At 47.4% G+C, this 25,955-nt stretch overlaps 1 protein-coding gene across 2 annotated transcripts in view; it reads right to left on the bottom strand.

Annotated features, from left to right (window-relative positions):
* The window catches only part of Abr (ABR activator of RhoGEF and GTPase), a 199,350-nt gene that overhangs the window by 132,732 nt on the left and 40,663 nt on the right, over positions 1-25,955 (bottom strand). The window contains exon 1 of one of the 2 annotated variants that reach the window (XM_051179960.1): positions 12,848-13,224. The exons of the other annotated variant lie outside the window; for it this stretch is intronic. Coding sequence (XP_051035917.1) covers positions 12,848-12,908 — 61 coding nt within the window. The 5' untranslated portion in view covers positions 12,909-13,224. Of the gene's footprint in view, positions 1-12,847; positions 13,225-25,955 lie in introns of those variants that run through there. 2 annotated transcript variants of the gene reach the window in all.

The following is a 25,955-nucleotide window of genomic DNA, read 5'->3' as shown; positions in this document are numbered from 1 at the left end:
ACTTCATTATTCCTTCTTTAGCTTAGGGAATCGTGACAAGAAAAAAAAAGTCTGTGCGTGCTCCATATATGCATTTCCCCATGCATAACTGCAGTTGGCTGAATCTACAAATACACACCCAACTGGAAGGGGATGAGGCCTCCTGCCTCAGAGACAGGCACCCGCTGAAAGATTGGAACTGTGATGGCAGCTCACCAGCCACAGAGGGTCCTCAGGCCACAAACAGCTCTGAAAGCAAGTTTGTGTCCCATCCTTCCCTTTCAGGAGCTAGAGAAAGAAACCAGCTTTTGCTTTCATTCCCTGAAGGTTCTGTACCAGGGACAGTACAGACAGTACACAGCTCTTACTGTCCATCAAGGTGGACTCCCCTCAAACCTCCAAGTCAGGGACCGTTAACTCGGGAGATGCCTCGGGGTCTGCAAAATGCTTGTCAGCCTGAATCAGATGAAAGGGCTGTTCTGGGCAACTGGGTAGTAGACCAGATGGTCTCTCATTAACCCTCTCAATGATGCACTACAAAATTAACAACCATTTCTGCTCCATTAACACCATACTTGGCCCATCATGGGGGGAAAGGGAGGTGGGAGAACATGGGCTTTTGTCTAGACAGAGGAACTCGTAAAGACCAGATGCCTAAGATGCTGCCACTTAGAAAGGAGGGAGGCCCTGGGTGCTCCCTACAGTGGGTGCCCCAAGGCAAAAGTCACCAGCAGTGGCTAATCACAATGTCAGTCCCACTTTCATCCTTAAAACAGGGGTTAACAACATTCCACAGGTTCACTGTGCTAGGGCTCGGGTATGAAGTGTCTCTCAGAATATGTGCTGAATGAAGGCTTGCTTGGTTGCTGGCTGACAGACTTCTGGGAGGTGACTAGATCATGAGGGCTCTCAATTCAAGAAAGAGTAGATTAATCCACTGATGGATTCAGAACTTGATGACATTACTGGGAGACAGTAAAAAGCAGGAGGTAGGCCACCAGGGGCATTACCTTTGAGGGGTGTGTCTGATTTCAGCTTCCCCACGCCAGGTTCTTTTACTGTGGTGCTCTGCCTCACCACAGGCCCAGAAACACAAAGCCAAGTGGCCAATGGACAGAAGCTCTGAAGCCAAGAGCCAAAATCAGTCTGTCTTGAAGGTGTTTATACAGGACTGGCTCAGTGGGTAAAGCAGGTGCTGCATAAGCACGACCTGGGTCTAGATCACCAGCATCCACATAGAGAGCCAAGTGTGGTGGTGTGCACATAACCCTAGCACTGGGGAGCAGAAATAGAAGGAGCCCCATGGTTGGGGCTAGCCCATCTAGCCAATCTGTGACATCCAGGTTCACCATGCACACTAGTGGTACATGCTTTTAATCCCAGCAGTCAGGAGGCAGGCAGATCCCTGTGAGTTCAAGATCAGCCTGGTCATGAAGCAAAAAGTACACTTTATGTAATGGCTTTGCAACCCATGGACTTAAGTCACCTATCTAGCACTCCTCTGAAAAAATAAGGTGTAGTGCCACAGAGGCAGGCACAGTATCAACCATTAACCTCTGGCCCACACATGCATGTGTACACACCACACACACACACACACACACACACATACACACACACACACACACACACACACACACACGGGGGAGCGGGAGGGGAGGGCTCAGTGGTGGCATATATGTAATGTTTTTGTCATAGTGAAGACAGGCTGACTGACACAGTGTAAGGGACTAAAAAGATCACGAATGTGAGAATGCTAGCTCAAGTCTTGTTTTCTTTTTTGAGTGTGGGGTGGGGATTGGAGGGAACTTGAGACAGAGTCTCACTATGCATCCCTGATTGGTACTCACTATATAGTCCAAACTAGCCTTAAAGTCATTACAATCTCCCCACCTATCCTAGGATTACGGGTATATACTACCAAGACAATCCAGTGGTTATTTTCACTTGCCGAGAATCTAGAGCAGCAGTTTTTTTTTTGTTTTTTTTGTTTTTTTTTTTTTTTTTTTTGTTTGTTTTTAATTTTTCAAGCAGGGTTTCTCTGTGTAGCCCTGGCCATTCTGGAACTCACTCTGGACCAGGCTGGCCTCCAACTCACAGAGATCTGCCTGCCTCTGCCTCCAGAGTGCTGGGATTAAAGGTGTGAGCCTCCACTGTTCATCCAAGCAGCCATTCTTACTTAACCTGTGGGCCTTGACCCACTTGGGAAGATCACATCAATATTTACATTACCATTCACAACAGTATAAAACTATAGTTATGAAGCAGCAATGAAATAACTTTATGGTTGGGGGCCACCACAACATGAGGAACAGAACTAAAGGGTCACAGCATTAGGAAGGTGGTAAAGGAACAGAAGGGTCTGGCTTGGGTCAGAGTTCACAATCAGCCCCTCTGTGAGTGGGCATGAAGGACTCTGGGGCACTCTTACCCAAACTATGTTCCTTGAACCAGCAGTAGCTACAGCTGTAATACCTGTTAGAATGCAGAACCTTTGGCCTCATCCAAGACCTACTGAATAGAGAAGTTCAAATGATCCCCAGGAGGTCCCAATGCACACTGGAGTGTGAGAACCTACTCCAGGCATTTGGTCCTAGTAAAAACCATCTCTTTCCCTCCCTGTTCTTACAGGAAGCCCTGGGTGTCCATCTGTGGGTAGATGGAAGTAGGAGTCAAGTGCAGAGAGTTGCTTGATTAGCATTTGCTTGCTAGTCATGCTGCTTGGTTAAGCCCAATCATAAATTAAGAAAATTAATCTTCCCTATATGTAAGGAAGAAAGGCCCTGCTTGGAACCAGTATGTCTTTAAGGTCTCTCTATCCTCCATCTCTGTCTCAACAAAGAATCACAACCTTCCCAGAACAACAATGTGTAACCAGAACTAATAACCACTTAGTTTTCTGTATGCTTATTTGTAAGGTAACCTTTTATTTACTACCTTTGTTTTCTAAGTTATGTCTTAGACAATAAATCAAATGGAAGACAAACATTAAGTCCATAATAACTCAGAGAATGTGGGAAAAAAAACCACATAGCAGCTGTGCATTAAAGATGGCAGACTGCTAAGTTATTACTTCCCAGCTAGTAAGAGTTCTTTAATGTTAGCATCACTACTTAGTTTTAAACACTGTAGACCATGACCAAACACTTTTGTTCTTTATTTAAATGGAGTGAAATGGAAAAGAACAGGAGGCTATGAAATTGTGAATGAACTGTGAGTTTGCTAGACGAAGGGCAGTGACAGAATACGGACGAGTCTGTGGAATTTTGTTTCAGTTTGTGTATGCACTGGCTCTCAGAGCAAAAACTGTTGCTTTACATGATGGCTTTAGAGTCCACAGGGTTGGCAAGTCACTTTCCTACCTCCTAGATTTTACTGAACAAAAGAATGGTAAAAGGTCCAGGGAGATAGAGCAGCTGGGAAAAATACTTGTCCTGCAAGCCTGATGATATGGGTTCAGACCACTGGAACCCATTTAAAAGTGGGACACAAAGGCTGATGATTGTAATTGCAGCACTCCTACAGTGCGATGGGTAGGGGAGACACAGGAGAATCCTTCAGAAGCTCTCAGGCCTGCTAGCCTGCAGTATAAGCCAGCTAGCCTGGGGTATGAGAACACTGGCAACCAAGAAAGACCCTGCTTCAAACAGGATGGAAGGTAAGGACAAACACCAAGGCTGTCCTGACCTACACACACACACACACACACACACACACACACACACACACACACACACACACACACACACAACGGCATATGTGCACCCTCACATACAACATACAAATCACACAAATCAAACACTTTTTTTTTTAAAGACCACTCATTCCTTAAATACTTTTTAAGAAATAATCACAAGGGTGTAGTGGTCTGGCCACCCATGACCAAATTCCTTTTAATGCTATATCCTAACTCCCTGACCCTTCTCTCCTGACACAGAAGGAACAGCAGCCTCTGCCACAAGACTCTAAATCAGTGGGTATTCTCCAACCCTGCTCTGCTCCCACCAAATCACTGTTCTCGCCTGCACAGAGCGACCTGTGGAGGAGCAGAAGCTACCAGAGGAAGGGTTATTTTGGAGGCTTGGGATCTCATCACCAGGATCTGCTCTCCTGACCTCAAATCACTTCTGAAGTTGGCCTCCTTGTAGTGGGGGTCTTCCATGAGAGACACTGCCCCCTTGTAAGAGAAGAGGGTGGAGGGGAAGAGCAGGAAGGGCAGAGGAAAGCTGTGGGTAGGTGAAGGACCTAGAAGAGGGAACTTGGCAAGGCTGAGCCCCCTCTGCTGGCTACATTTTGGAATCAAGGAGGAAGGGCTAGGAGGGAGGAACAGAGCAGAACTACAGGAGGGAGGCCGCTTCAGAATGGTGGGAGAAGTGGAGTGTCAGGAAGAAGGGTAGGCCCTTGGGGCAGCTGGAATTGCATGTGTCCCCATAGGAAAACGCGTGACGAGATATACGGGTCCTTTATCCTTACACCCTAGCAAGCATTGGTTACTAAAAAAAAAAAAATACTGCTGAGTCAATACAGGATGTGAGCTGTCCTTAAAATTTTGAACACCAACAGAGAATGGAGCTGGAGAACTTTCCCCCAACCCATGTGTGTGCGCTCGTGAGTGTGTGTGTGTGTGTGTGTGTGTGTGTGTGTGTGTGTGTGTGTGTGGTGCACTTCTGTCTTCCTTGTTTGATTCCTGCTCAAGCTTTCTTCACACACAAACCCTTTGTGAAAGGAGGCCATCAGTCTTATTTAGGCCTTTTTGGCCCCAGCCAAAGGGAAGTATACAAAAGTCTGAGTCACCAGGCTCAGCCTTTCCCTGAGGACTGCCATCTATCTCAATAGGGGCTCCCTGGGCCCAGGGACCTCCATGGGTGTGTGTGGGGGGGAGGCTGGAGGTTACTACCCCTGTGTCACACCACCCTTAATTAACATGCTGCACTGGGTAGGTTCAGACATCAGCCAGATCTCCACCCAAAAGGCCCTGAGCCTTGGTGCTCAGTGGCCTGATTTATGGCTGAGGGCTCTTTATTCTCCTTACGGAGCTGTGGAGGTGAATTTTAAAAGGTTCAAGAGCAGGGCTGGCACATTCTGGCTCTGCCAAGTCCTCCCTTCCAGTACCCACTTCTTTACCCCTAGAGCTCCAAGTGCTCTGAAAACAAGGCACTAAGTACATCCCATCCCCACCTCCAAAGCCTAGATTCATGGTCAGTCAGTCACTCTCTTCCTCTCCTACCTTCCCCCTCTCATCACCAAGTATCATTTCTTGCCAATAATCCCAAAATGAGGTCATGCAGGGATATGAGCTCCAAATATCCATTGGGGTGGACCATCCTTCTGAAAAGGCAGCCAATTGGTGAGGCCCTTAAAGGAACCCTAGGAGCTGAGCTGCTCACAGGCCATGGATAAACAAGACTCAGTCTTGGTAGTGCTTGCCTATAACCTCAGCTATCTGGGAAGCTGAAGCAGGAGGATCATGGGTTCAAAGCCAACCTTGACAATGTAGGAAGGGACTATCTCAAAATAAAAAGTAAAAAGGGGCTGGGGACATAGCTCAAACGCACTTGGGAATATAACTCAGTGGCACAGCACACATAAAGCCTTAGGTTCAACCATCAGCACTAGCACCGACACACACACCCACTGGTCAGAGAAAACCAGAACGTTACAGTTCAGTGAAACAGTAGCTTCTGGGGCCTTAGCTGACCCACTGTGAAAGGAACCAGGTAGAAAGTGGAGTAGTGTTTTAGGGTCAGGCCAACCTGATATTCCAGCCCAGTGCCTACTCCTCCAGTTAATCCCAGTTTTACCCCTATCAAATGGAGGAACTCCACCTGTATTGGGCTTAGAAGAGTAGCAGCAATATATGAAATGCTTGTGTCAAAGGCCGGCACACAGCATGTATTGGAGACCGTTGCTGAATTGATACTGCTAGGTAGGAAGCTGAGCGGTCACTGGAGTCAGAACCCTGAGACCTAGTCAAGTGCAAGCTGGGAGATTTGCCCCAATAACTAAATCTCTCAGATTGTCCATTTCCTCATTTCTATCAGGAAATGATAAACTACCTGTTCAGGGTTTTTATAGATAATGCCCCGAAAACATCTAGCATATCCAACACATAGTAGAGCTAATTAAATTGGACATTTTCTTTGGGTTTCACTCAGCAGTCCAGGCTATCCTGGAACCCACTATGTAGCCCAGGCTGGCCTCAAAACCGTGCTTCGGTCTCCAGTTGTTGGGTTTACAGGCAGGAGACCACATACCTGGGGCTGAGATAAGGTTTCATGTGGCCCACACTCCCTACGCAGCCCAGGCTAACCTTCACTTTCAATCCTCCAGGGTGGTACCACACTCAAATTTTGTGAGGTGCTCTGGCTTTATCCCTAGGCCTCGTGAGTCCCAGGCAAGCACTCTACACACTGAGCTGTACCACCAGCTCCCATGTGCAATTGTTCTAAAGAAAAAAGAAGGCCAACAAGGTGGCTCATCGGGTAAAAGCGCTTGCTGAACAAGCCCGCCAACTTGAGCTGAACCCCCAGGATCCATATAAAATGCAAGCCACCTTGCACACACCACACACACACACATTCAGTAACAAAATAAACAATTGCGCTTTAATTGGAAGATAGATTTTTCTCAAATAGAAAAACCTAAGTTCTCTGAATACAGCCATACAGCAGGACTCACGGATTCTTTTCATTGGAAGGTGTCATTCAGGGATCCAAGGACAAGGTTTCTCTTCAAAACTAATTTTTTTTCCTAAGAGGGCTCTACTAAGCAGGGTGTTGGTGGCCCATGCCTTTTAGTCCCAGCATTCAGGAGGCAGAAGCAGGAGGAGGATCTGTGAGTGCCAGCCTGGTCTACAGAGCCAGTTCCAGGACAGGCTCCAAAGCTACAGAGAAACCTTGTCTTGAAAAACAAAACACAAAACAAAACAAACAAACAAAAAAAGGAGGGCTCCACTAGGTGCTTTCACAGAACACACTGCCACCCTAACCCCAAAACTCTTCATAAAGCAGTCTTTCTCCTAGAATTATGCCTTCAAGGGAGAGAACCACCAAAAAAGAAAGAAAGAGAATAGAAAAAAATGCTCAGGCTAGCCACAATAACCAAGATAACCACAAAGGAAGAACTCAATTGGTGCTGTGTAGGGATGTCCCCCAGCCAGGGAGGTAACTGAGCTTAATTACACAGCATCTTTTGCTGTGTAATCTTGATCCATTAAACTCTTACTGCTGCCTGGGAGGCAATGCCCAGGAGGAAGGGGTTAGCCCAGCACACTAACAGGATCAGCCCTTCAATCCCATGAAGATAATTACTGCCACATCCTTCCCCCAAAGCCCTAAACAAACTGTTAGATCCCTAACAATCCTAGGCTCTCTTAGGTACCTAACCCGTTCTGCACACCTTGCTCACTTTAGGCAAAATAACATCTCCATCTAAAGGGACATAAAATTATGTGAATAAGGGCAGAGACAAGAAGAGGGGATTGGACCTGGCCAACTAAGTCATTACAGAACTTACCTCATCTAGCCTCATCTTCAAAGATCAGATGCCCTGACATTTTCTATACAATCCATAAAGCCAGATTCCTCTTTTGTCTTGGCATGTGGTGGGAGAGTAAGAAGATAGCAACTAAGCACAAAGGCAGAAAACAGAGGGAGACTAAAGCAGGTTTGAATTAGGGACCAGAGAACTGGATGCCCCATCCACAAAGAGTCATAGGACCATTTGCGGTACCACCTTAAAGGGCTCTTTCCAAAAGTCTTGGCGATAGCAGGAGCAGGACCTAGCATCTGTCATTAGCTTCAATATAGGTACCATGTAGTCAGCCCATTGCCCTGGTTTCCGTTTTCCTCCCCACTGACATGTAGGATCTAAAGAAGGTTTTGTTCAAGCTTCAAGACCAACATAAGAACTCCTGATGCCAACAATGGGTCCTCACAGCTCCAAGTGACTAAACCTTACGTTAACAAATACAAGGTTGAAGCAGGCTAAGTCACAAAGCAAACTGATCTAGAATGGCTCAGGATATGCTTATTTAGTAGAGTGCTTGTATAGAATGCATGAAACCCTGGTTCAGATCTCTAGTGTTGCATAAAGCCTATAATCCCAAGTGTTCAAAATCTTAATAGTGAGTTCAAGGCCAGTCTCAGATACATGACATAAGACTTTGTCTTCCTTTTGACAACTCTGGAAACAGATAGGCTTGCATGCTTGTCTCACAGATCCAGGCTACTCTAAAAGTGTTAAGACCCTATACAAACACAGTCGGCAATATCCCCACACCATCGCCTTAGCCCACCACACCCAAAAACCTCACCTAAGGTAAAGGGATCAGGATCATCCCGGACCGATCTGAAGTCTAGCTCCAGATTTTCCCCACAAGGCTGAAGCTGAGTCAAACAGCTGCAACACAAACACAGCAGAGAAGTCTTCCAATCACAGGCCCTGGCAAAGCACAGCACTCCCCTGGGGGGTCTCCAAATTCACTACACGCTACTACAATTACCAAATACACATGCCAGGAAACTCATGAATGGGCCAGATAATGTGTTTCTGGGATTTCTGGTGGAGTCAGAAGTCAAAGGAGCCAAAACAAACAAAACAAAACAAAACCAGGGGGAAATATCTGCTCCCTCTCAAACTCACCACCAAAAACTACTGAGGGCTTATGCCCTGTTCCTATCAGTTCCCTCAGCTTCTCCTCAGATGTAAGGCTCTCACAGAACCTGTTACATGGCGAGACTATGATTCAATACTGTACCTCGTCTTCAAAAATGTTAACAGACATTAACTAACTGGTCCAAAGGACATCCCTGAGAGATATTATTTCACAGAGGAGTGGGCACAAGAAGGTACAGAATCATCCCAGGAAATATATCATACCTCAGAGAACATCCTAAGCATCCCATCCTGCCCCCATGACAAAGGCAAAATGCATTTTCTCAGCATCCTCCCCACCATCTAATCCATACCCAAGAAGTATCTTCTAGCTAATTCTCCACCAATGTTCCCATCATTCCTTCCTTTTTCCAAATAACAGCAATGGTCACAATAAAAAGTTTTATTGAGCAGATGATATAATTACTCTGTGGGTCCTACCTCTGAGACTACTCTGATTAAACTCGGTGCTAGTGGCTTGGTAAGGTACAAAGCAAACATAGGACTAGGCTAAGACACTGAGATGGACCCAAAATGACCTGAGATGGGTTTGTATCCTCATAGCACCTGGCATACAGGCTGAGTCTGTAAGGGACATGAGACTAATTAGTCTTTGAATGTTATTGGAATGCTAATTCCATAAGGCAGGTTTCTTGTAACCACAGATGGTCATGTTCTGCCTTCTATGGAGTCCAAGAAAGCATAGGCTTCTGCTTGGCTCAGTAGGGTATGTATGTTTGAGATCTGTACTGAATTGCTTGGGATAAAGGAAGCGAAAATAGCAAAAGAAGAGACTTGAAATGCAGCCCTGTGCCTCCCTTCTCATTAAATCTAGAGCACATATTTGAAGATTTCCCATCTGAAGAGGAGCTAAATGATGGGCCTGCCTGGTGCACATATGTGTCTCAGCCCAGATCTGCTTGGAGGGCTGCCTCTACTTGGGAGAGACAGGCAGACTTTCAGAGTAACCTTAGGTTTGTGTTTCTTCACAGAATTTAATTTAGTCCAGATTACATCCATGGTATGGTAGAGAGGGTAGGAAGTGTCTAGTGGAAAAGGTGACTGAGGAAAAGACATAAAGGAATTATGACAAAGAGGAAAAGCCCACAGAGAGACTCATTCCAGCCACACGAGAAGAATCAAGACAAAGCATTGGGGAAGGAGCTGGCAACATTATATCCATACAGAAAATGAGAAGTAAAGAAGCAGGAACCCGAGGTGGCTGTAGCCCTTAGCTGCCACTTTGGGCTCTCAGGGCCAAGAATCCTGTCCCAATCAGTCCCAGGTCACATTGACAGCTGTGATCTACCACTTTTTTCCTTGTGCCTAACAAATCTCCATGACCCAGGCATTCAGGACTCCAATTATAAGCAGAGGGGATTTGCTGCTACCACCTTTCCAAGGGACCATCAGCCTGTGATGAAGTGGACACCCTCCTTCTGGCACAGCTGCTGCCACCAGAAAGAAGAGGCCAAGGACTCCAATAACACAAAGTTTGTGAGGAAGGGATTGGTGGTTAGTGTGACAGGAGTATATAACCACTAGCTTTACAGACAGCCTCAGTCAACTTGGCACAGGCTCCAAAACCAGGCTGGCCCATATACAGAACATGGTATCAGAGTTATCAAAGCCACTTACCCTGCTGGATCATTTCAGGGAAAATATCTGAAGAGAGAACTAAAGAGGCAGGTATCCCCAACTGCATGACGGCTTAGGGCCTTGGGTAAGCTCAAACATATCTGGGAGGCACTTGAGTCATCCTCATTGGCCAGGGGATGATCTGTATTCCCTTCTGTCCTTATCAGCTATGTGACTGAGTAAATGATTTCAGTTTTCTCATCTTCTGCCCTTTTCTAATCTGTGAGAGAGTCCAGGGTTATGAGGTTTGGAAATAGGATATAGAAAGTACCTAGCACTTGGAACACTCTGAATAACCTGGAAAGGCTGTGGGTACTCTTACACGAACATCACTCACACACATGAACATCACTCACATTGAGCATCTACCACTGAATTGCTTCACATGTCTAAGGAGTCACATTGGATGCCATTTGTGCCCCATTTACAATTCTTGGACGTAGCATTTGTGGGGGGAACCTGTGAGCTTGGTAAGCAAAAAGCTTTCACAGCAGGCAGAGGAACTTCCCTGGGAGCCACAGAGCCATGCTGCCAGGCAAATGACAGCCTGGGTATTTGTTTAACTTAGCTTCTTGTCAAAAAGAAAACTTGATGGCTAACAGCCCAAATATGACTGCATAGAATCTTCCCAGGAAGCCTTCTGCTACAGGCTCTCAAATAAGCCATCACAGAAAGTGAACCAGTAGCACCATGCACTATGCCAAAGTTAGTATCCCTGCCCACCACCTCCCCCTCCAGCCATCCCAGGACCTTACAATGGATTGGATAGCTCAGGTGCCAGCCTATCAGAGTGGTTTATAGAGCACCCCCAAAGAGGCTCTTGGCCTAATTCCTTACTCTGACATTCCCCTAGTCAGGAATTCTCAAGGCAATTTTACCTCTTAACTCCAGACTGGGGCTGGGTGGTAGGGATCTGGATGATCGATGTATAGAATTAGGTCTAGTAATAGAGAGAAAAACCACAAATTGCTTTCCATATGATTCTGTGCTTTAGGAAATAAGGACACCAGGAGTGTGTTTTGCAGAGAGCCAGAAATATCCAAGAGAATAAGCAGCAGATGAATATGAGGCATTGTTATGACTGTCATTTGTAAGCACTCAGCTAAGCAGAGGTCACTAATCCGTCCTTTTGAGTCAGGAGCTGATCTGCATCGGGCCTCTGAACAGATGTGTGTCCCCTTTTGCACAAACACATGTGTACACACACGCCACACAGCTGTGAGCCCTGACCTTCACCCAATGATGCTGGCCTTTACTGGAAAAGAGCAGATGGACTGGCTGGGTTTGGCCAGGATAGACACCCAGGGGAACCAGATTTGCCTCTTTGATGTTGAAAACCCAAAGCGGAATGAACCATCAATAGGAGAGCTCCTGGAAGGAGGGTAGGAAACTGGGATAAGAGGCTGGAGAGAAGATACCACGAGTACAGAACCTAGAGAGAGCAGAGGGCAGAGACTGGACCCAGGAAACAGAAGGCAGAGGTTGGACCCAGAGGGCTGCAGAGGGCAGAGCTGGCTGTTGGGTAATGCAGAGACACCAAGGCAAGATCTTCAGGCTCAAAACATCATCTCCTCCACCTCTGGAATGTGACCATTAAAGAACTCAAGCCAGGTTAGGTTAACCCTTCAAAATATCCCTGTTCCATGGTATCTAATGTTCATAGTCACCACCTGCCTCAGGGCAGGAGTATGCTAAGAGAGAGTGGGAGGGTTCCCAGCATTTCCACATGATAGCACAAAATTCACCGTCTTCCTTGGAGGCCAGCAGGACCACCTTCTTACACCACAGAATGTCAATGAGTTGGAGGCGAGGGAGGGGAACGACATGGCAGTGCCACCTAAGGCAAGGAGTCAGGTGGGGGGCGGGGGAAAATGGTTCCCGTCTGAGTAAGCCCCAGTGATCAACTACACATCCCCCAGGCTGTGCAAGAGCAATCACATGATCGCAGCTGATTTGGGAGCGAGGGGGTGGAGTACCAGAGGGTTTTTTTTTTTTCCTTCATTTGCTTTTCTGGGGGGTGGTGATGGAAGTGATGATAATGGGGGTGGCGATGAGGCTGGCAAGAAAGACTGCTGAGCTAGGGGGTTGGCTCTTTCATCCAAATGGCCCCCACAGAGATCCGTACCTACAGTCAGTCTCTCTTCCAACCTGATCCCATCATCTACCCTTATCACACATCAGCTTCAGAATGTCCCTGAGGTAGTAAACTAGAGCGCCAAAGACTTTTCCCAAAATGGCCTTTCTGCTTCAATGTGGGGAGAAAAGCTGCCAATCCAGAAGGCCCTGAAAAGGGCGCTCCCCACTCCCAGAGCGCTGGAGTGTTGGGTTACACAACAGGTGGGAGGGGTGGCACAATTCCCCCCGCCCGGTCTGTTCAAGCCCCCCCCCGCCCCTGAAGTCTGCATTAAGGACCCCACACCACTGCTTCTCCTGCCTGGCTGACACCTAGAAGACCATGCCCGCAAACCCTCGCCAGTGCCTGGACTCACCTAGGACCCCGAGGGCATTAGGGATCCTGAGATGCCTCACAATCTCGCTCCCACCCACCCACCCCCCGGCCCACGCGCACACGTACTGCTGTAGAGGGTGTCGATCCAAGAGAGGCGCGGCAGGCCCCGGTGGCTAAGCGGCTCCATGCCCGCTGCTCGGCTCGGCAGAGGCTCCTTGGTCAGATGGGAAACCCGACCCTCATCGCACAACAAAGGAGGGAGGGCGCCGGCGGGCGGGGTGCCAGGAGGGGTGGCCAGACTCGGAGGCCGAAGTTGCAGAGCTCAGGGTGGAGAAGAGAGCGCCAGGGAAACAGGTAGCAGGGAGGAGCAAGCCGAGCTGCCGAGGTGAGGGCGGGGAAGCACCCCCGGGAGTCCAGTGTGCCGTTGCCTTGCGGTCGCAGCGGACACGCTGCGGATCTGGGAGCCGCGGCCCCGCAGCCCGCGCGCCAACTACCAACTTCCCCGGGGCTGCGCTGCGCCCGGGGCGGGGGGCGGAGGCATCAGCCAATCGGTGAGAAGCTCAGCGCGCCCACCCCCAAGCCGCAGAGGGCTGGTGGGGTGTGAGAGCAGCCCGCAGCCCCACGGACGGCCTCCAGCCGGCGCACAGAGCTCCTGCGGGGTCTCCAGGAGGCGGCGCAGGGCCAGAGGCTCCCCTCCTCCTCCGATTGGGCTCAGCAGAAATTCTGGCAACCCGCAGGCTAGGAAAACCTATGGGCCCGCAGGGGTGACATCACCTGCCACCCCAGGATCTCTAAGCAGGATTTTGGTGCTGGTACAGTTGCCAGGCCACACCCCTAGACAAGTGTAGACAGCAGGGTGGACTGGGTTAATGTCCTGCACCCCACTGGAAAGCTGGGCCACCCAGGGGCTTAAAGAGCCCATCTATTCAAACACCCTTGACCTTAGAGCTCATCAGTTCCTGCCTCACACCAGGGGTAGGTGGTTTAAGTAAAGCAGGACCGCAGGGATCAGGGTCAAACATTGGCATAGGAGGAAGAACCATCTCTCACATGTGCCCCCTTGAGGCAGTGAGACAAACTGGTGTATAGAGGTCCCAGGCTCTCCCAGTCCCTCCAGGAGCCCTTTGGCGACCCCTGGCCTCAGTGCAGGCCTGCCATGTGTGCACAATCACATTAGGAGTTGAAGGAAGATAGGGGTCAGATGTTTCAAAGAACAGAGCCTTAAACAAACAAAATTCTTAATAGTGACCTCAACAGCACAAAATAATTGTCGGGGGTGGGGCTGTTAAGATATGGGGCCCATGGAAAATTTCCCATAGATTAGGTACACAGATCTCCTTGGGCCAAGTGACTTGGAAACAGAACTAGACTAAAAGAGACTCAGTCTAGGGTGGTCCAGGACAGTAGAGGTGGAAGCTTGTTTCCAAATTCACAGAGAAGGACCTGGATTAGACCTTTCATATACTAGGATAGTAGTAGCGTTTCTACTAAGGGATCAGTTCCCATCCCATCCCATCCCATCCCATCTTCAGACAGCTTAGCAAAACCTTCTTGGACTCCAGGAATACAGAGGTCTACAAAGAGTTAAGCTCCCCTATGACCTCTATGGAAGGCAGTATTGACAGTACCCACAGAACACAGGGGAGGGCTCTTCCTTATCCCAAACATGCACTGGTATATAGTCTTGAAGGGTAGAAGCAGACCTTTGCTCATAAGGAAACTTGTGCCCATCTGTCTAGACACAGACCTCCATAGCTGCCAAGAAGAGCACAGGATAGAGCCTCTGGACCTCTGGGAGGTTCAAGGGTAGATGCTCTGTGGGGGAGGGGAACTACAGGTGCCTGCGGCAGCACATGGAGACCCTCCTGTACCCATTCAGCTCTCATGACCCAAGTCCTAACCCAAGCATCTAGTCTGTGGCTTTGCTGGCCCTCCCCTGTTCAACTGTTGCCTCCCACAGTCCTGACTGGTGTATAAGATTGGGAGGGCCAAAGTCGGCACCTGGAGCATGGCAAGAGAGAGGGCGGTGCATCTCTATTGAGACTATCCAGAAATAGAGTTCCGGGATGGAAGAGGGAGCATGCAGGCTCTCTGAGGAAGCAGACAGAGGAGCGGAAAAGACAAGGGCATTCCTTATTCTTGTACATGACTTTCTGAAGGCACAGAACCCATGAGAATGGGAAAACATACCTGGGTATAGCTATCAGCTACAAACTAACCCCTCCCCAGAATATCAAGGCAGCTCAGGCCTTCTTACTACACCACAGGAATTTTCCTGCTAGTCACAGCCCTACATCTCCATATCCGGAGCTGACTGTGGGGAGGGAGGCCATGGATATATGTTCCTATGTGAGTCACAAAAATACATTTGCATACATTTAACGTTTTTATCTACGAAGACTTGAACAAGCTATTTTCAGTGTATTCCCCCCTAACAAAGATGTTATAGTTGCCTTCCCTAGTGTTGTCACAGTTTGCTTTATTCTACATTCTGTCAATCTTGCCCAGGATTGTCCCCTCCACAATACAATGTAGGATACAGAGACAGTTTTGCTGACTATAATGCTAATATATCTGACATTGAACACTTGCTGTTTCTGTCTTGGATCTTAAGAGTTATTTTCCCCCCACAAGGATGGTCTCCTAGGGACATCAATGATACTTTTGACTCCTTCCTTTCCTATCCTCCTTTCTCCCTGTCCCCACTTTCTTTTTGCACAATAGGAACTGACCCCAGGACCTCAGTACTCATGCACTCTACCCCAAAGCTGTATCTCCAGCTCTCTTTTTACCTTTTGAGATAGTGTGAAGGTTTGAATGAGTATGGCACCTGTAGGTTCATATATTTGAATATCTGATCCTCCATCCTTGGAACTGTTTGAGGAGGACTGAAGGGTGTGGCCTTGTTAGAGGAGGTGTGTGTGTATTGGGGGGGGGGATGCAATTTAGAGGTTTCCAAAGCTGGGACTAGAGGCCTGTGCTACCGGACCCAGCTCTTAGCTCAGTTTTCTGAATTTTCCAGATGAGAACACTAGGGCCCAGCTCAGTGACCCAAGCACATAGTGTGGGCTGGGATCCTACACATGCCACCTCACTGTCGGCTAGCTGTTAATCTGAGGCACCGAAGGACCCTGGAAATTTTTCTTGGTCCATGAGTTCAAGACCGTCTGCTAGGAAGCCCATGACCATCTATCTGCCTACCCTCCAAGACTGAAACATACCATCCTGCTAGGAAGCTCCTTAAGCAGGAAGGTAAACAAACAGCTTCAGGAGGTTCCAGAAACTGGCTAGATTCACTAGGCCCCTCCCTGACAGTGTAAGAAATAAGAACTGCAAATTCCCCTCAGAAAGAAGAAGGGAAACTGAGCTGCAGAGAAGACTCGGACCATCAGATGCCTAGAAGATGGTTCAGAACAGTTATTTATAAAGGACACTTCATCCTTTTGCGCTTCCTGAAGGCTGTGCAGTGTGCTCCAGGTTTCCCAGTTTTTTTGTGAGCTGTCACCCCCGTTGCAGTGATGAGCCTATCTTTTCAGTCATTTCTGCTCCTGTAAGTAACCCCAATAAAACTCAGTGGATCACCAAGTTGGATTTTGGTGGTATCCACTGAAGGGCCCTAATAGGCCCGAGCATGGCAAACATGGCTCTGGCAAGCCTTGTTGGCCTTCTCCCTTTCCCTCTGCCATGCTAAAAACTGTTGGATTACATTCCTAAAGCTGCCACCAAGGTCTATTCCCTTATTTGGCCACTTCCTCCTCCTGAGGCTGACTACCAAGGTCCTGTTATCAAAGTATGAAAGCCTAGCAATTGAAAGACCCTTTTGACTACTACCCTAATTAACATGCCCCATCAAAATTAAACAGCTCATCCTAAGACAGGGTTCCCCCCTTTTACTTTTATAAATTGCCATTTGCATACAGGCACATCCGTTTCCTCTCTTTCCAGAGGCAGTCTCTGTCCCTCTGGGGCAAACATCCCTTTTCCTCCTCCCTTTGTCTCTTATTCCCTCCCCTTCGTCCCTTTGGGGCAAATACATTTCCTTTTAACTGAGACCTTGGTGTTACGGCGTCTAGTGCAGACACTGATCCTTTCATTTGTACGTTGCTTTGTCGTGGGCTCCCTATCTGGGTCTCTTCAGGAAAAGTTTTGTCACGCACCAACCACTTCTGACCTATTTATGGTCTTGGGGAAGGGTGGTTACCTGAAGAATCCCACCACACTGCCTGATTCTAACAATATTTACAGAGACAAGCGGATGAGACTTTGGACCACCTGGCTGACTTGAGAGTGTAACAAATGCCTCCAGTTAGATCAACAGGCACTGAGGGCAGGGAAAGGATGGGGGAAATCCTTACTCAATACACACTCTGGGAACTAAGGAGTTAAAGAGGCATCCTCTGTAGTTTGCCCAAGGCCTGCTATCCTAAAGTGCTCTTAACCCCAGCAATCAGCCCCAATCTGTCAGAGCAGCAGGGAGGTATCCTTGTGGACAGACTTCCTTGGTTCAGCTAAGTGCCTGATGTACAGATACAGGTTTCACCCCAAGGCACTGAGTCAGCATTCAGTACAAACCCCGCCCCCATCTCCATGGTAATCTACCTGCTCCTCCCTCATCAGAGGATGTAAGGTTACTCACACAGCCTTGAGTGTAGTGCTGGTGTTGAGGGGCCGAGTGAAAAAGACACATACCTCATTCTGAAGACCAACAGTTCTCCCTTATTGCCTCTCTAACAACCAGCTCTCACATCTACCAACCACTTGGCCAGGATGCAAACAGGGTGATGTTACCTACAACAAACTAGGTATCTCCACATTTCTTCCCTTCTTGTGTTAGCAATACAGTGTGTCACTGTGCACCACAGAAGGGCCCAGAAGTCTCTGTTTGATTACCAAGGGGTCACTGCTGGCAAAAACAAAGAATCTCTGTTGCTGGGGCCATGCAGGGAGCATCTGAGTATGTAAACCTCCAAAAAAATGTTAGTTATTACAGCAATGTGGCCTCATGCACACAGGCTTTTGCCAAAAGCTCAGCCGACTGGCACTCAAAAATGCACATTTAGCCAGGTGTAGCAGCGCATGCACACTTGCAATTCCGATCCTGTCTTTAAAAAAAAAAAAAAAAGTATATTGGAGGGTGGAAGTGGTGGAGAGATGGTTAGTCTTCCAAAGGACCCAAGTTTGATTCCCAGCATCTACATGCTGCCTCACAACCATCTGTAACCTCAGTTCCAGGGTATCTGACACCTTCTTTTGGCTTCTGCAGGCACTAGGCACATACATAATGCACAGATATACATGAAGGCAAAACACTCATACACATAAGATAAAAAACAGGTTATTGAAGTGCACATAGAAATTAATGGCAGCCAGCAGAGATTGATCTTTAACTGCCAGGTACTGTTCTGTGTGCTTCACAAACTTCTTCTGGCCTAACCCTTGAAGTAAGCATGCAAGATGGGTGCTACTATTGGTTCCATTTCATAGACAAAGAAACAGAAGCGCAGAAAGGCCAAGCCACCGGCCAGCCAGCAGGTGGTGGCGCTTGAAAATAAATCAAGCCTGAACCCAGAGTCCACGGGTGCAGAGCTGTACCTGCCTATGAATGAACAATGAATAAACAGAAGAGTTGAGCCCAGGGAAGAAGAAGCCACATGAAAAGGTAAGATGGTGTCATTCCAGAACTCCCAGGGGCCACCAATAAGTAAGCAAACAGAGAACTGTTTCCCAAAGAAAACCACATCTACTACAGGTCAGATGACCCTGCAGACAAGCTGGAAAGCAATTCAATGACAGCCTGATAGGCCAGATCCCTAACACTCTGCTTATATGCCTAAGGCCAGGCGCAAGCTTTTCTAACCTTGGTTGGTGCATAATGTGGCACCAGCTAGGTCAGGTACTTGACCTCCAACTCTCTTATTAGCTCTGAAGACTGTGAACTCTGATTCCCAAAAGATCCCAGGGTAGGCTGGTTTTCTGTTTTCCAGGTGAGTTTTTTGTTGTTTGTTTGAATATGTGTGTTGTTGGGTTTTCTGTCTTTTTTTTTTTTTTTTTTTTTTTTTTTTTTTTGAGCTAGAGTCTTACCATGTAGCCCTAGCTGGTCAGGCTGGGCTCAAATTCACAGGGAAGTGCTGGGATTTAGGTGTGTGTCACCATGCCTGGCTAGTAGCCTCTTTTTACTCCCTGGTTCATTTCCTTTTCCTTGGTAGAGTAAACAAAGCAACATTTACTGTTCCCAAAATCCACCTTCAGTTCTGAGGTCTGGGAAGAAGAAAATTCCTGTTTTTATTTTTTTTTAACTACCAAGCCTCAGAACCTGAACCTGAGTTTGATCCTTGGGACTCACACAGTAGGCAGCAGACTTCCTACAAGTTGTCCTCTGATCTCTCCTGACTTCCATATAAGTACTGTGCCACTCATATTAGTGAGTGCACACAAACACATGATACAATAATTGAATGAATAAATGTAAATGTGATTTAAGAAGAAAATTCCGCAGGCCAGGCCTCTCATGAGTTGCCTCTCAAGGAGAAAGCTACTTCCTACCTGCCCCCTTTGCCAGCCTCCTGGCTTTTGCAGAAGACAGTGAGATCTATGGACAACAGAAACTACCTCCAAGCCCCCTCCCTACCCCAAACCCTCTCTGCAGAAGTTTTACATCAGCTAGTCATGGGAAAGAGCTGTGCGCTTGATAAGAAGTAGACTGATCCCCAGAGAACTACATTCACACTCTTGATGCTTTCCACATATCACTATCAGGACAATACCCAAGAACAGACAGCAACGGGGCTCTCCATACACACGTCTCAGGTCCTATCCCTACCCCCAGGTACCAAAAAGATTCAGCATCATGGCAGAGCAGCTGGCTTAGATAAGGCTAATCAAATGCAATTTGAGGAGGGTCCCTTCCCAAGCTCCAGCTAACGTACCACTCATCTCACAATTTTCAGCCCTCACCATCCAGGAGTCAACATGGGAATTTACTTACCTCTGAGTACCCATCGGTATTTGGCAAGATGCTGGCTGAAGAAAGCACAAGGATTCTCAAACTCCCCAAAACCCAGAGATCAAATTCAAAGGCTCCAATCTTCTTGCTCTAAAGAAGCAGAGTCAAGTTCAGCCCTCTGCCTTCCTGTGCTCATCACTGCCTTGAAGCTTTCCACTCTCTCATTCTCATTCGTTTCTGCAGATGCACCCCAGCTCCACCGCTTGGCCAGGAGCTTTGACACCACCTTCCAGGTAGATTCTGTCCCCTTAGATTCAGGAGTGGTTGCAGGGACTGAGAGTCATCAAGGAGACTGGATCAACATCCAGAAAGGCAAAGACAAAGAGTCCGCTGATCCCTGGACAGTGGTGCTTGCCATGGTAGAGTCTCATTCTATAGATTTAAGGGTCCAGCCTGAGAATATGTGGCGGTATCTTTTTAAGCATTCCTCTTTTTAAGGTAAGTTCTCTTTGCAGTCAACTATCCTGCTGCACAGAAGGACTCTCTGGCGCCATCTGATGGCCAAACACAGTAGCACTCCAGCCTCATGAGGTGTTCTAGATAGGCAACCTCCAAGGACTTGGGCTCAAATCTCAACTTTTCCACCAGACTATCTAGGGCTACAGGTTACCATTGTGAGCAAAGAGTCAGGGAAAGCCAAGAGGAACAGAAGTTGTGTAAGCACAGTACACTCCCTTAGGACAAATCCTCCAGTAACATCTTTTTAAAGAGTAATTTTTATTTTTACTTATGTGTATACTTAAGTATCTGTGGTGTTAGGTGCACATGTATGTAGGGCTTCACAAATAACACATTCCTTTGGAGCTGGGAGTTCATAGGCAGTTGTAAGCCTTGCAACATGTGTGTTTGGGGGACTGACAGGTGGAAATACTCACCACTATACTAATGAGGAGTAAGCTGGGTGCTGGAAATTGAACTCAGGTCTTCTGAAGGAGCAGCAAGTGCTCTTAACTGATAAGGCACCTCTCCAGCTCCTCTAGTAACATCTTAAATGAGGCTTCCTTACCTCCCTGCTGACTAGCTACAGGGGCTTGAGACACAGCTGAACATAACCTTATTCTTTCATCACAAGACAGTAGCTCTTAGTTGGGAGGGGAGTAGCTGCCATTGCTGTACCAAACTATTTTTAAAATGGGAAGGAGCAAAGCATTCAATGGGCAGAAGCCAGCAATGTCAAAGGAACACCTGTCCTTAATGTTAACTCCAAGGTTAGCAGAAAGAGAATGGCTCCTTGGCACACTCCAAAGCACACTTTCTTTTCCCCATAATGCTGCCTTTGGTGTCTTCCCTGACAAAACACAAATGGGCCAGGGGCCAACTTGCAGAGCCAGCTCTGGATTTTTCCCTTCCACCCGATGGGTCCTGGAGATCCAACCCAAGCTATCAGGCTGGCCGGCAAGCTCTTTTACCTACTGAGTTTACATCTTGTTGACCCAACATCATCTTTATAAATGAAATGGTTGAGAGAGGGGTTGGCCTAGACCAGGCCACTTCTACAAGGGGTTACAGTGCTCAAGGTTGTCCCTGCACATACATCTGCACCCAATCACCCCCCCCTCTGGGTCACCACTACCCTGGAAGGGAGCAGACAGGTTGGCAGATCCTCAGGAGCCCAAAGACGATCACTGAGAAACCACAAGACCACCCATCTCAGTCCCACCCTGTTGTTCTTAATGTGGAAGGGGCTGGCTCAGCCCAGCCATGCTCTCTGCTCAGGAACTGTTCCTGGTTATGCATCTCTTACACTTCAGCTTCTCATTACAGAACGCCGTGACTCGGAATTTCCTCTCCATACCCCATTCTAGGCTTCTCAGCTCAATCACACACGCATAATTTGATGCTTATATGAGAGAACAACACACATGACCCAGAGACCCTCGTGGGGGGGGGGAGCAAGAGAGAGTGTGGCAGGTAGCAAAGGTCGGTGCAAGTTGTAAAGGGTCCGGTGGTTTGAGCTGCCTGGGCTCATTAGGCTGACATCATAGAACTGAGGCTCTGATGAAAGTCTCCCTGCACCTCAAAGCCACAGACAACATGATGTAGGATAACTCTAACATGCCACCCCTCTCCATCTAAGGCACACTTATGCCACTCTCTAGAGACAGTGCATTGTTCTCTCTCTCTCTCTCTCTCTCTCTCTCTCTCTCTCTCTCTCTCTAACTTTTTGTGATGTAAGGGACCAAGCTCTGTGTCTTGTGCATGCTGAGGTGTTCTTCCACTGAGCTACAACCCTAACCCCCCTCCCCATTACTATTTTCATGGCCTGCCAACCCTGTGGACCTGCATGCTCCTTCCTGCTGCTCTGAACTTTTGCATGGGTTGATATAGCTGGCTAAAATGTTCTACCCTCAGTGGTTAAGAGCACTTATTGAACCTGGGTTCAATTCCCAGAATCCACAAATATCTGATCCAGGGGCTCCGATGCCCTCTTTTGATCTCTGTGGCACCAGGCATACAGGTGGTACACATACATACACGTAGACAAAATATCCATACACATCAAATAAATCTTTTAAAAAGTTAAAGAAAATGTTCTCTCCTTATCCTGGCATGGTAGCACATGCCCATTCTGCCTGCACTTGAGAGGTTGAAACAGGAAGATACAGTAAGCACAAGGCAGTCTGAGTGTCATAATGAGACCCTCTGTCAAGAAAAAGAATCAAAATACAGCTTCCGCCACTCTGCCTGAGCAACTCCTACTTACTCTGTGGTGTTAAACTGAAGCATCATACTTCTAAGATGCTGTCCCTAACAACCAAGCCAGAGAGACCTGATTCTCTTGTCTGATTCCTTGCTGCTCTTAAAAATCATTCAGGGCCTGGAGAGATGGCTCAATAGTTAAGAGCACTGGCAGCTCTTCTAGAGGACCTAGGTTTGATTCTCAGCACCCACATGATGGCTAACTACCATCTGTACTCCAGTTCCAAAGGACACAACATTCTCTTCATGCCTCTAGGGGAACCAGACACACATCATATCCAGACAAACCCACAAGCAAAATTCCCTATGCCTAAAATAAAGGCTTTAAATTTTTTAAAGATCATTCAGGGCCATCTCTTGCTAGATGGTGAGCTCTCTTCTCAGCAATCCCAACATGTTGTTCAAGTAGTGGGATGGTTCCAGGCTACAAAGAGCTTACAATTAAATTGGGTGAATGTGGTGCACACCTTTAGTTCCAGCACTTGGGAGCAGATGTAGGCAGATCTCTATGAGTTCAAGGCCAGCCTGGCCTACAAAGTAAGATCCAGGACAGCTAGGGATGTTACACAGAGAAACCCTGTCTAGAAAAACCAGAGAGATGGGGGGAGAAAGGTAGAGGGGCAGAGAGAGAGAGAGAGAGAGAGAGAGAGAGAGAGAGAGAGAGAGAGGGAGAGAGAGAGAGAGAGGAGAGGAGAAGAGAGAGAGAGTAGAATTAAATAATATAGATATATTTAGCTAGGTTCCAAATGGAAATGAACTGGCCTGAATGGTTGACACGTGTCCACATCCTCTGTAATGCCTCAGGGGGAACCTAAAATCAGATTTGGGGCAGGACAACTGCTGCTCTAATTATTTTCCAATGGCTCACATGAAGCCTCAACTAAAAACTCCCCAGTGCACAGCCTCCCCTGTTAAGCAGCCAACATCCGTTGTCATTTTTTTTTTTTAACCCCAATCAAGTTCCAATGTGGAAATAGAATAGATAGAATAGAAACCTAGAAAAGATTCAGCCCGCTAAGGGAATTTCAGTCTCTGTAGCTTGAGTTTTTCTCTTAGACCTGTCCCAAATTTACAAGGCAATTTGGATTTGGAGCAGAGAAGTGAACTGACACTTTCTCAGAGGAAGAAAGCCGCTGGAGACACTCCCTTTGGCCTGAATCCTCTGCTGTCTGTAGGGTGGAAACCCTGGGAATCTGTGGAGAAGATTCCGGATGCTGGCAATGATGAAGAACTGCTTTCCCTGGGGCACTACAGGCTGAACCAGGAAGCCTTCCAGAGTGACTTAATGCGCTCACATACCCAGAAGCCCTCCTCTAGCTAGGCAGACTAGAACCTGCTTTTCAGCTCAGTGATGGGAGAAGTTGATGGAGCCTGATTCCAGAATCCTGCCCACTCCAAAGAATCTATTTGAGAGGGTCTACAGGAGGTCCAATTGAGAGTCGTGTGTGTGTGTGTGTGTGTGTGTGTGTGTGTGTGTGTGTGTGTGTGTTGTGTCTGTCTGTCTGTGTTAGGATCGGTACAATTGGTACCAGGATTTCATGCATGTTAGGTAAATAAGTACTCTATTACTGAGCTATATGCCCAGCTCTTTTATTTTTCTTCTCTCCTGTACCCAGGTGTTTAATCTGAGGTTCCTCAGGTTTTCTCATCTGATACCTAGTAAAGACATTATGGTACACTTAACTCACTTCAGGTCCTATCTATCTCTCTTCTCCCGTGCTAAGGGCTATGGTTTGAATGTGATCTGTGCCACCCCACTCATGCAAAGTGTAATTTGCAATGTTATATGTTAATATTAAGAGGGAAGAAACTTATGGCTGAAAAGATGGCTCAGCTGTTAAGAGTGTTTTTCTCTTGCAGAAGAGACCTGAGTTTGGTTCCTAGCACCCATATCTGAAAGCTCAAAACCACCTGTAACTCCAGCTCTCTCGCTCACTTTCTCTCTCCTTCTCTCCCTGCCCCCCACAGAGAGAGACAGAGATAGGCAGAGAGGGACAGAGGCTCACATACATATTTTTTTTTTTTAAAAAAAAAACCTTTTAACAAGAGGGTAGAAATTTAATCTGTACTTGGTCTTTAGAAGTGGGGACTCTGCTTTGCCTTTGTTTGCAGTGTTGGGGCTGGAACCCAGTGACCCACATTCTAGACAATCACTCTGCCAAAAAGTCCAAAGGAGAAAACTTTGGGAAATGGTTAGGTTATTAGGGGAGAGCTTTGTGATTAATTCCCAGTGGCTTTATAAAGAGAGGGAGAGTGACAACAGAGAGGGATGCATGTGTGCTCCTGTCATGATGTCGTGAAGTCAAGGGGAACCATCACCAGAGGCTATGCTGTCTCAGGAACGATGTTACAGTAATAAAAGGCCAATACACCCAGAGAAGAGTGGACTAGAGACACCAAAATGTTCAAGCTGGGGGGGGGGGATTAGGGAAAGGAATCATAAAATGGGAAGAGAGGAGAACGCCTCCAGATACAGGAGAGAGAAAGAGAGGCACGAGGGAGGGGGAGGGGAGGGGGAGGGGGAGGGAGAGGGTGGGGTGGGGTGGGGAGGAGGTGGGGAGCGCACTTTTTAAAAGGAAACATAGTGAATAGGCACAGGTGGTGCTCTTAGTGGCAGCAGCTGAGAGCGTATCCTCTCAGGACCCCATGGGCAGGTCAGTACAGATGCCTGAATACTAACAGTGATGCTGTAAGCAGTTTATATGTGTCAAGACATTCAGGTACCATAGGAGCCCAAGGCCCCTCCAGAATCCATGCCCCAGATCCTCAACCTTTCTTTCCTACATCTCTTGACACATCTCTCTCCAGCAGAAGGAAGAGACCATTAAACTGAGCAAACCCTGGAACTGAAGACTGGAAAAATTACTATCTACTCAGATATCCCTAAAGACCTATAGAAGACAGGGTGTATGGGTGCTGAAGAGATGGCTCAGTGGTTAAGAGCACTGCCTGCTTTTTCAGAGGATCCAGGTTCAATTCCAAGCACCAACATGATACTACACAACTGTCAGTAACTTCAGTTTCAGGGGATCTGATATTCTCTCTTGCTTTGAGGGCACTGAACACAGATGGTATGCAGACAAAATACCTACACAAAAAAATTAAAATAATACTTTAAGGCAGGGTTCGTTTTTACAGTATATTTGTGATTACTGGTTTGAAACATGCCTGGAGTTGGATGATGGTGGCACACACATTTAAAAGAAGCACCCGGAAGGAAGAGGCAAGCAGATCTCTCTGAGTTTGAGGCCAGCCTGGTCTACAGAGCAAGTTCTATTCTAGGACATCCATGGATGCATAGAAACCCTATCTCAAAAAAACTGAGATAGAGAGACAGAGATGCAGAGAGACATGCCCAGGCAATGCCTGGTGGATCCAGAGAGTAGCCTGGACAGTATGTTATGGGGCAGGTGGTCCCCATTTCCAACTGAGCTGAGCTGATAACCAAATACCTTCTGTCTTAGTCAGGGTTTCTATTGCTACAATGAAACACCATGACTAAAAAGCAAATTGGGGAGGAAGGGGTTTATT

The sequence above is a fragment of the Phodopus roborovskii genome, unplaced genomic scaffold (assembly GCF_943737965.1).
Source record: "Phodopus roborovskii unplaced genomic scaffold, PHOROB, whole genome shotgun sequence".
NCBI classification, from domain to species: Eukaryota; Metazoa; Chordata; class Mammalia; order Rodentia; family Cricetidae; genus Phodopus; species Phodopus roborovskii.
The sequence above is the reverse complement of the archived record's forward strand: the minus strand, read 5'-3'. Positions and strand labels throughout refer to the sequence as shown.